General features: G+C 41.2%; 1 protein-coding gene across 1 annotated transcript; it reads right to left on the bottom strand.

The window, feature by feature from the left end:
• Nucleotides 1-483: 483 nt before the first annotated feature.
• Nucleotides 484-9,866, bottom strand: plch2b (phospholipase C, eta 2b). Its single transcript, XM_029502887.1, has 20 exons — nucleotides 9,824-9,866; nucleotides 9,554-9,751; nucleotides 7,824-7,970; nucleotides 7,068-7,311; nucleotides 6,741-6,870; nucleotides 5,629-5,799; nucleotides 5,295-5,388; nucleotides 4,977-5,180; nucleotides 4,764-4,884; nucleotides 4,487-4,658; nucleotides 4,288-4,404; nucleotides 3,460-3,544; nucleotides 3,174-3,359; nucleotides 2,960-3,067; nucleotides 2,742-2,866; nucleotides 2,571-2,655; nucleotides 2,329-2,475; nucleotides 1,770-1,849; nucleotides 591-1,674; nucleotides 484-488 (listed from the first exon to the last, which is right to left on the bottom strand). Exons 1-20 carry the CDS (start codon nucleotides 9,864-9,866, stop codon nucleotides 484-486), a joined length of 3,546 nt encoding a protein of 1,181 aa, XP_029358747.1.
• Between the last annotated feature and the right edge of the window lie 978 nt (nucleotides 9,867-10,844).

The raw sequence follows: 10,844 nt of genomic DNA, 5'->3' as shown, positions 1-10,844 counted from the left end.
TAAGTACTTTATTAATCTTCAGATAGAAATGTTAAAGTTCCAATGAAAAATCAAACATTATACTTAAAATATTATGAAAATAACAGTTGAAACGATCCTTGTTTTAAGTTGAAAATCTTTGCTAACCTATGATGATTATGAGCATGCACTTCATTAGTTTGCAGTTACTTTTTTATGATTTCACATTGTGCTGTTTTGTATAGTTGGCAACGGCATCAAGGTTTCAACAATTTCTTTTTAAAAAGTATTTAATGCATCCAAAATGTGTTGTTTGTAAACATTCCGGCAGCATGTCTACTACAGTGTGGACTGTAAACATTATAGCAGCTAAAATAATAAAAACTGTCTTATTGTGAAATTCTGCTTCTTGTCTTCCCTTGTATCTAGAAAGAAAATCAGAACTGCTTTATGTTTGTCGTCCAGGGCTCGTCTTTCTTCATCTTCTGAGCGAGCTTCTTGTCTCTGGAGTTAACAAACTGTGGTCTAATCTGAAAAAGAAACAACAAAAACAGGATTTTTATGAAAACTGCCTAACTGAAGCACTTGCTTTCTTCATCACAAATATTAATCGCACATCATGAATGACTGACCGTCTGGAAAAAGTGGAGATTTACAGCGTATTTCTCTCATCTTTTGGTCAAACAGGGCCTTCATCTCCCTCTGCAGTGTGCCCTCATGCTGCTCAGCAGCTCCTGGCACGCAGAAGGGCACAGACTCCAGGCTGTCAGTGCTGCCGTCGCTGCTGCTCGTGCTGTCGGACAGGCAGAGGCCGTTGGGTATGCGTCTCACCTGGTTGCTGTAGCTGCCACACTTTTGTGCTCGCTGTGTCTGCCGCTGGAAAGCAGGTTTGTGCTTCACCATCGGTGTCTGGGGAGAGGTAGTCGGTTTTCGAGGGCAACTGTGTGAGCGGGCCTTTGTTCGTATTGGGGTGGGCGGTCGGGGGCTGGCTGGAGCCTCCAGGGTTCGCCTCACCCTGGTGGGGGATGCCGGAGGGATGAGTGGAGGGGATTCGGCTTCAGGCTGGGGCAGGGGCTGTGGCACGGACTGAGGCTGAGGGAGGGAACCCATCCAACTCTGATATTCTGCTGGCTGCTCAGGTTCAAAAACAGTTTCTGGTTCTACTGATAATTCCTCAGATGAGTCAGGCTGCTCTGTTTGAAATGTCTGAACTGTCTCCTGCTCAGCACAGTTTGACTCTGTTGGCTCATCAAGTTCATTCTCCAATTCTTCTTGAATTGGATTTTGGCTGTCAGAACCGGGGCCATCGGGCCAAGAGGCCTGGGAAGATGTCTCAAGGTCAAAGTTATCGGCAACCACATACGGGGCAGGCCCCATGTGGTGGGAGTCAGTGGAGGACATCCGGCTGAAGATCCCTCTCCTTGTCTCATGTGGTTCATGAATTTTGACTCTGTGAATGCGCCTCAGTGGCTCACTCATGACCCCTTTGTGGATGGCAGCCTTGGCTGCTGGCCCTTGTACCAGAAGGGACATTTCTCCATTCCTGCTGTCCAGTGAGATGCTATCCAGATCCTTGCGGAAATGCAGAGCGCGTCCATCTTCTGAGGAGAGAACAGAGAAGTCCAGAGAAGGCTGCCTTTGGTGACCCTTCATATGCTTCTGGGCTGCTTTTTGGATGTGTTTTCTGGCAGCTTGCACTGCATTTGAGGGTTTGTTCTGTTTCACAACGGACACAAAAAGGTTTTAACATGCACCTTTCAGATCAAGGTCAAATTAGGTATATACGTCTTTGGTACTCAGGAATTGCTAACCTTTCCCGCCATATGATGAATAGCCACATGAACAAAGATGGACGACTCTGCCATCCCCTCAAGGTACACATGCCGATAACCTGAACATTTTACATAACAAACAATGACAAGACACCAAATTTCATACTTTTTTTCAATCTCAAGAATAATTTTGGGAAATATGGTTATTTACATTCTTGCGAGGAGATAGTTTTTTACAGCTATTGAAAAACTGAAGTTTTAAAATGAGAAGTTGCAGTTTTGTGAAGGTTATGCGTGGGATTGCTTCTTGGCTAACTGCTGGAGTCTGGTAACTTCTTATTTACTGTGAAATATAACGTCTTAAGCCAGTTTTGGATTTAGTGGTAGGTATTCTTTTGGAAAGAGCTACTTTTTCAGTGTTTCCAGTCTTTATGCTAAACTAAGTCTAAACTAAGGCTGGTGTCTGAAACTGTTCTAAATGGACAATTACAAACAGAAACTATTCCTCAAATACAGTTTTCTGTAAAATATTTAGAACATTTTTGCTTTGCGCTAACTTGGGGTAAAATGAGAGCATCAGAAATGTCTTTTTATGTACCTGGCATCATACTGGTGAAAGCTACAGTCCTCTGTCCGATGAAATCTCGTCCTATGGGGTCATGATCCCACACCTGGAAACGCACAAGGGCAATCTGTGGCATTTTGATATTGAAGACGAGGGTTTCCTCCCACATGGGGTTGAAACCTGAACGACAGAGGAAAAATTACATCAACTTAAAAGCGCAAAATATTTGAGTTGACATAATTTGGCAATTTGAAAGATGGAATTTGCGGAGATACCGTTATCATCCACCACCCTGGTTTGCTGCTTGGAGCAATCAATTGGTAGTCCGATAATCTCAACTTCCACAAAGGGATCAATAATCTGAAAGTATGTAAAAAACAGAACTTTACGGGAGTTTTTAAGATGTTTCTTCATGATGGCCAGGGTTTGATGTAATCTGGTTTTACCTCTCCTCTGTCCCCAAACATCGAGTCCTTAGGTTTGGGAAGCTGCTGTCCACTAATAATCTTGAGCACTAACTGAGTCTTTCTGTGTCCTGATAGAGGGTCATCCAACATGGGGTTGAAGGCAGCTGAGAAAAGCCGGGAAAAAACAGGAAACATTTCAACGTCCTGGCACACAGACATCTGCCATTCACTCTTTACAAATTACAGTATAAATGTACCTTTACACATGCACTTAGGCTTCAGAATGTATCCACAGTTTCCGTTGCTTGAGAACTTGGCTCGGTTCAGTTCAAGCATACGTCCTTCTGTTTGATAGTTCATTGCAACTAAAATCAAACAAACATTGATACAAATCAAAAGCTGCAACAATACCGAACACACATCTTGTTTTCTAAAATGAGACAGGAGTTTATTAGTCTCTGATGGTCTTACCCATATGACACCCTGCATTCCAGTATGGTTGTGGGTTGAAGTTGCTCGAGTCCACTCTGTAGTTGGATGGGTAGACCCTGAGAAGCTGGCGCTGGTTTAAACGCACTAACTCACCTGGTTTTAGCTGTATGATCTGGTTCATAACGGTCTCATTGAGGGATGATACTTGCCAACTGTTTGCAAATGCTGCAAGATAGAAACAAAATAGTATCAAGGATCCATTCACAAAACTTAAAATAGACCATAAGAAGTATTCATGAGGTTCATTTTAATTTATTCTATTTACCTTGAGTTTCTATGTCATGCACGCGAACAGATTTTGTGTACTTGACCAGGTCAGACAGCGCACGGGAGAGCCTCATTGTTTTCCTCTTCCTGAGCAGAAAGTTATAAGAAGTATGAGTGTAAGAGTTAATTCTGGAAACATTAGCTAAAATTTGAACTGAGTGATTAATAGTCTTACTTGGGATGGTAAACAATTTGGGTCCTTTCCCTGCTGCTGCTGTGGTCTGACTCTCCATCAGACATTGCCTTGTTTTTAACTCGAATTCTCTTTTTCCTCTGAAAAAGATTATTATTATTATTTTTTTTTTTCAAATTCAAACTAATTTAAAGACCAGAGCACAGTGGCACTAGCCATGAGGAAAATCAACTCAAATCCTGGTTTGCTGATTCCACAGTCTCCATTAGTGTCTTTAACTCATGAGGCCAGGCCAGAGTTTCTCCAGTCTGACTGTGGTGCCGATACCAGCTTAGCCTAAACATATGGCAAATAATAATGGCAATTTTTGCTATTGATGGTTGGAGAACTGCAACAATAGCAGCAGTGCTTGGGGTAATGGCTGTGGCTAAATAGTTCCTTTGGTGTAATTTGGTGTGTTTATTCTGGTCTTGATCTTGTGTGCTTGACAGCCATCAACCCTGGATGGAGCAAAAAATCTAATGGCAGACCTTTCGTTTGAAGCTCCTCAGGATGGATCTTCCAAACCGTCTCTTCTTTTTGGGCTGATCGGCCGAAGTGACACAATTCCCACCCTGAAGCAACCAAATATGATATATTGAGATGTGTGCAGTATCTAAATACAATCTATCTTTGGTTCAAGGTTTCACTTGCCTGTCTGTTATCATCAACATCATCGTCGTCTTCCTCCTCTTCCTCATCCCCGGTGTCTTCATCGGACACATCCCCCTCCTCCTCATCTGGGTCCAGGTTTGCTGGAAGCTTCTTTCCCTAAAAAAACAATTTTCACCTTGTGTTAGTCCTTTCAGTTCTACGCTCAGCAGAAATGTCTGGTTTCCGAAAATAACTTTACCTTAACTAAAACCTTCCCTTTCAGGATCTCAGGGGAGGGCAGCTTCTTACAATCATGCACGTTGACATTGGACAGGTCCAGTTTGTCCTGCAGCACCTCTCTCAGATACTCAGCCATTTTTTTCTGCTGAGGCACAGTGCAGTGGTTCTCTATGGACAAGATCACCGGGTATCTGGGGAGCAGAATGGGGTGAAGTGATCCAAAATGAATTACCGATCCAGCAGAGCAAATAGACCATATTACAAATTGTATCAGTATCAGGACCAGAAACACTAACTGTGATTTTGTGAAGGCATATTTGTTGATTGTTTCAATAACGTCTTTGAAGAGGATTTTGGATGTCAACGTGTAACCGTGATGGATGATGGGCTCTCCGTCTGGCCCATCCCAGCAGTCCACTGAGAAAAGGTAAAAAAAAGTGCATGACCTGTTTTGGGATGAAATCACAGTAAAGACAGCCGAGGTTCTGGTTTTGTTGTCCTTTTGTTACCTTCCACGCAGCGGCAGCCAGCCTGGAGAACATAGGCGTACATTTCCACTCGAGACTGAGATAGCAGCTGGTCTCCTGTCAGGTAGGTGTTATGTGAGGTGGCGATGAAGTAGTTAGATAGAGGCTGCGTCATGTCCTGGTTCACCTGATTGTGCTCAGGGTTGAAGATATCACCTGCAGGACTCCGCATGTAGTTTGTAAAACCTGAGGGAAGAAAATTTCAAACCTCGTGTTTGATTTAGATATTGCACTTTTGTCCACAACATAGACTTGATACCACTGATACGTCACACAGGCAGAAATGAACGTTTTCCATACCATCAATACCCAGAACCATACGCTGCAGGTTCTCAGGGCACGGCTCAAACTTTGCCACGATGTCGACTAGATATTCTTTGGCCAGACCTCGCATCTGCACATAAAACAGTAAGAATCATCCCTTTAGTTGACTGAAACACATTCATGTTATTCCAATACTCAGATGGTTAACTAGTGGCAATAGGAAATGTGTGGTCTGCATTCATAGAAACATAATTTCTTTTATATAGAAGCTCAGATGTATTTCTTACTAACCCTAACCCTAACCCTAAAAAAAATAAAGAATAGGTGGACACTGAAGTCAGACTCAGACAAAGAGTTTAGTTTGTGGTACCTTCTGCTCATTTTCCAGAAAGCGTGCCAGGTCATGGAGGTCCATGACTTCCTTCTGATTGCTGTAGGAAATCATTATCAGATAGAGGTCTCTGCGCGTGGAAATCATCTTGTAGAACAAGCAGAACTCCTCGAAACCCAGAGAGCCTTGGTTCTCGTCTGTGTCTGCTTCCTACAGATAGCAGAAGATGTTTCCTCAGACAGACATAACCCTCTCAGTATGTATAAGCTGAGATAACAACCTTTCCAAAGAAAATATGTGCCACCGTATACCCATCTGATGGAGCTATCTGTCACCATCAAATATGGAGTTTGTTCACAGAAACTATCATCATCGGGGGTGGGGGTGGGGAAGGAGGGGCTCGGGGCAGTGAGCTGCAGAGCTAAAGCAATATTACGGTGCAGCTGAAGCCATCTGTTCAGCAGCGGCCATATGGCCTTCCTGTGGCACCCTCCTGCCAAAACAGCGTATATACATATTTGTCTGCTGGATCCGTGTCCATTTCGTTTTCTCAATGCTTCAGTGACAAAAGCAATATGAAGATCGCATTGAGACAGAGCATTTTAAGGATTTTCCACCACTAACTTTCTTCTCTGACTAAAAATCTTTTTGCACCTACACTTTTCCACTTTAGCAAAATTTTGTGTCTGATGTCACGCCTTGCCAAACTCCTTCATTTTAGCCATGCTGTTAGCGTGGCAATACTGTCACTGCCAGTATCACTGCCAGTCCACCACTTTCATCCAGACTAAAATATCTCAATGGATTCGGTGGGTTGCTATGAGTCACAGTTCCAAGGACAAAATCCACTGACTTTTTCTTTCACTCCATTATGAATTCAACGTTTGTGATTTTTAAATCACAACATCTCTTAACAATTACTAGATGGATTGCCATGAAATTGGCATAATCAAGAATGTTTATAAGAAATATAAAAGAAATGACACTTTCATCTTCACACTCATACCTTTGAAGATATCAACATTTACAGTTAGTAGATGTCTTATTAGAAATACTAAATTCAATACAAAATATCTGTAGCCTTGAGATGGATGGTGTGAATAAAATTCATTGCAGCTTCCACGATCAACGTCTGAAGGTGTCAGTCTTACTTGAAACAAATCCCTGACTTTCTGCTTGGGTAAATTCACATTGAGTTTGTGGAGAAGATGGTGGACCTCTCCGATGCTTAGGGTGCCATCTCCGTTTTTGTCGGCCTCAGAGAAAGTCTGCTGTAACCACATGAGGACGCAGTTAAGGATCATCTGGTCAGTTTCTGTGTGCTTTTCTGTTAGTGTTGTAACTCAACTTCTCCAATTATTTATTTCAGAGTTTATTATTGTATCTTTTACGCTAAATAATCAGCTCAATATAAGGTGATGTCTTTGTCAGAGAGTTTATATATTGTAAATTTGCAGGAGCAATTGGGTAAAGGATATTGATCCCGGGTGCGTTGTCTTCGGGCCAAACTATCTTCATCACTGATACCAGCCATGAGGTATTTCAGTCCAGTGATCCAGGTGCGGGCCTCCTCTGAATTGGTGGAGACCAGGTTCAGGGACTTCACTCGCTCCCCGTGGTAAATACTGAAGCAGCAGTTTGGGTCGAAGCGGTTGTCTGCATACCGCCTGAAGATCTCAGATTTTTTCCCCTCACAGACTTCATGGATGGAATCAATAGTAACTAAAACAGACCATTAACAAAGGTTATAGTGATAAATTGATCTTTGGTAAGTCTGTTTATTTCAGCTTGCCTACATGTAAACCCTTTGATTCCTTGCTGCTTCCATTCATCTGCTGGTCATTAATTTGGAATATGTATGTCTAAAAAAATTCTTTTTCAATTCAAAATACTGCAGTGAAATGTATTTTACTATAATTTATGGGGTATAAAGCATATCTAACATCTAATGCAACTTACCAGTGAAATATTCCTAAACAAACTTTTATATTTAAATATTACTTTTATTATTGATCTGGAGATTTACAAATGGAATAATGTGAAATATTTATCAACCCTCTAATCATTGGTCTGTTGTTGGTGATGGTGCTTTCTAAAACGGTCATCTTCCTAACATTTGAGCACTCTGCTGAAAAGTTTGATTTTGGTTGCCACATGAAAATCAAAAACAGAGCTAGCTGATTAATATACAATCAGGTGGCCAGTTCTGTAAATCTCGAGTGGCGAGGACTTACTTTTGGCCTTGTCGTGTTTCCTGGAGGGCCGCCATCGGATGCAGGACTTGTGCTCATCCAGATAAAAGAATCGGACCAACCCTTTCTTCTTCCCCTTCAGTTTGATCATCTGAGTGCCAGTCTGCATGGTGCACATACACCTCTCCACTACATGAAAGCACAAAGTGACACATTATTTATGCGGTCAAATGTAGATTCAGAAATTCGTTGGAAGGATCACATTTTTGTTTCTGTCCATTCGCATTCCTATTGTTTTTTTTTTTTACGTTTTTAGTGCAATGCAACGTATTTCTTTTGAATATTTTAGATTTCCCCACATAATCAGTCAAATGTACTGTGTTTTGTAGCTTGTAGCTCTATTTGAAAATAAATTCATTACATGTATTGTTATTTCATGCAGGAAGACGTTATGACAAACTCAAACAGAGCCAAGTGGGGGTATCCCATCAAGCCCTTCTTTATGAGATTATAGGATACGTCACTGCATTAAGAAGCTGTTTAAGATAAGAAACACTGGAAGGAAAACATATGCAATGCCTAAAATGGTTATTGTCTAAAACAAAAACGCAAACAAACAAACAAACAAATCAATCTATTACCGACTGTTTCATAATGGTTCAAATTATTTCTTTACATTTCTTACAGTTTAAATCTGAAGTGAATACGGATATCTCAGATCAACATTGTTATTGGAACATTCATGCCACCTTCTTCTTTGTGAAGTGGTGTGATTGTTTTGTGTGCTGAGAGCAGGTAACATTTGTTTGTAATCTGGAGCTTAGATACATGTGACGTAACTTGGCACATGGTTCAGGCTAATCCTAAAGGATTGTCTACTGTCCATATGCCCATTATCTACTCGCAGGCTTCCTGGCTCTGCAGCTTCTCCATTTTGCTGTGCTATAAGTGGAACACCCATGTTTTGGATCACATTAACACAAAGATAGCATGTTCACTGGTGTAGCGGCTGGTTTCAAGTTCAGAGGTTGTGTTGCCATCGCATTATTGCCATATGTGTCCTGTTATGAATGCCCTTGTCAACTTTCAAGATACTGTCCTGCTAAACGACCTGCTAACATTTTGCACGCCACAAAATGTCATCACTTGGCACATTAAATTTGTATCTCTGTCTTCTCTTATAATGCAAAATCATGTTATTGACCCAAGGACTTTATTGATCAGCAATCAACAGCTCTTTAAAATAAATAATTTTTCCATCCTGCTTTAGATACATTGTGTTCCAGACTGGCCTACCTACCCTACAAATGTTTTGACAATGTGGATCATGGTAGTTCAGTCAACCCTTTGAAACCCCCATTAGGGATATTCCATTTAATTGTGTTTATTCCTCCCTCTAGAAAGAATGTACTTGGTCACCAAAGGAATTATTCACTCTCCCATCCTACATTAGCTGCGGTGCACCACAAGGTTAAATTCTAGGCCCAATTTTATTTTCTGTATGACTCTACTTGGCCAAGTTGTTAATGTCCCTTTTATTTATTTTTTAACTGTGCTGACAACGGGCAGATATGCCTTCTTCTAGGATCTGGTAACCAAAAAAGCTTATTATTTAAAAAGTATCAACTGTTGGATGGCACCACACCTTCAACAATTCAAAATAAGAAATAATTACGTTTAATCCATCAAATTCACACATTATCTTCTCAAGGCTCCAGTCTCCAACTAGTCATAGATATCAAATTCTTTTTTGTGTTATTGGTGAGTCTTACCTATCTGACCCAGTCTCCATTTAGGCTGTGCCACCACGCTGCCACCAATCCAGAAAAATTCCTCTGCAAGTCTAGATATGGATGCTTTCTGCCAGAGTTTTGGGGAGCTCATAATGGATGGGCTGGGTGAATTCAAGGGGCTTGAGGACTGTTTCTCCTGATGGGAGGAACCCCTAGCCAGCGAGGGGGAGAACATTCCTGGTGACAAAGATCCCAAAGACTGAAAGGTGGTCTTTTTGGGTGACATCGAGGACAGTGGTTGGCTGCCACTCATCCTTGGAGACAGAGGTGCCATCGCTGGGGTGATGTTCATCCCTGTATTGTACATTTGAGTCCAACTATCCTGTCCCATTCACCCCACCTGAACCCACCTCCCTCTTCATTCTGCAGTGCTCTTCAGCTGGATTTCTTTATGAGACAACGTCTCTCATGCAGCTTCTAAAGTGTCAGCATATCCTCCTCATCAGGTTAAATCCCACATGGCAACAAGGAGAAATGTCCCCATCCAGAAGGTTCATTCTTCAATATCCAGTGTTAAATGAGCCACTGTAGTAGCAACGGACTCCCTTTTTCATTTTTTTTTTTGCACTGAGAGACAGCTTGCAGCAAAGAAATGTGCAAACGTGTGTCACTAAATCTTCCTCAAGCTGTAATCCTGGAGTGAGGCTTCAACCCTGCTTTCATGGAGGGATTTTCACGCAACCAGTAAGCCTCTGAAGAAGAGAAGGGGACGGGAAGTATTGACATATTAATTTAACCACACTTATGGTAGTCCTAACCATTATAGAATATAGAAACCAGACTTAAAACCTTTAATCAATGGCATTTAGGATGCAACATATGAGGATTTAAGGTCACACTGATGCATTGGGATTAACAAACTGGAAACATCCACTTCACAACTGTGTGTAATGATTTCCCTCTAGAGGCAACAGTGTGACACATAGTAGACTCTGTGTATGCCCATATAGGATGTTTGCATCACGTAACTTTACAAAATGATATTTTAAACATTTAAAGCTGTCAGGGTGAGACAACTTACACTTTTATTACTAGTTTATATCAGTCTGGGTGATATGATGTAATGGACTTTTTATTAACAGGATGTAAATGGATTAAAGCCACTATTGAAGTTTCAACGTGCCAAAAACGCCTTCTATGAAAATAAATAAATAAATAAATAAATAAAATAAAATAAATCTGGCATTGCTCTGTCTGAGCAAAGACATAATCAATCTGGATAAGTAAAAACACCTGATTTGTTGTAATGAACTATTTTTATCATGCTAAT

This window comes from Echeneis naucrates, chromosome 5 (genome assembly GCF_900963305.1).
Source record: "Echeneis naucrates chromosome 5, fEcheNa1.1, whole genome shotgun sequence".
In the NCBI taxonomy this organism is placed as follows: domain Eukaryota; kingdom Metazoa; phylum Chordata; class Actinopteri; order Carangiformes; family Echeneidae; genus Echeneis; species Echeneis naucrates.
Note: the sequence above shows the minus strand (reverse complement) of the source record. Positions and strands in the feature narration are given on the sequence as shown.

Bases quoted from the DNA above. Each gene is read 5' to 3' on its own strand.
- plch2b (XM_029502887.1), bottom strand. From the start codon at position 9,866: ATGAACATCACCCCAGCGATGGCACCTCTGTCTCCAAGGATGA. The intron at 5,800-6,740 runs GTAAGACTGACA...TGCTATCTGTAG, and splicing joins AAGTCAGGGATTTGTTTCAA to GAAGCAGACACAGACGAGAA. The intron at 5,389-5,628 runs GTACCACAAACT...TTTTATGTGCAG, and splicing joins TTCTGGAAAATGAGCAGAAG to ATGCGAGGTCTGGCCAAAGA.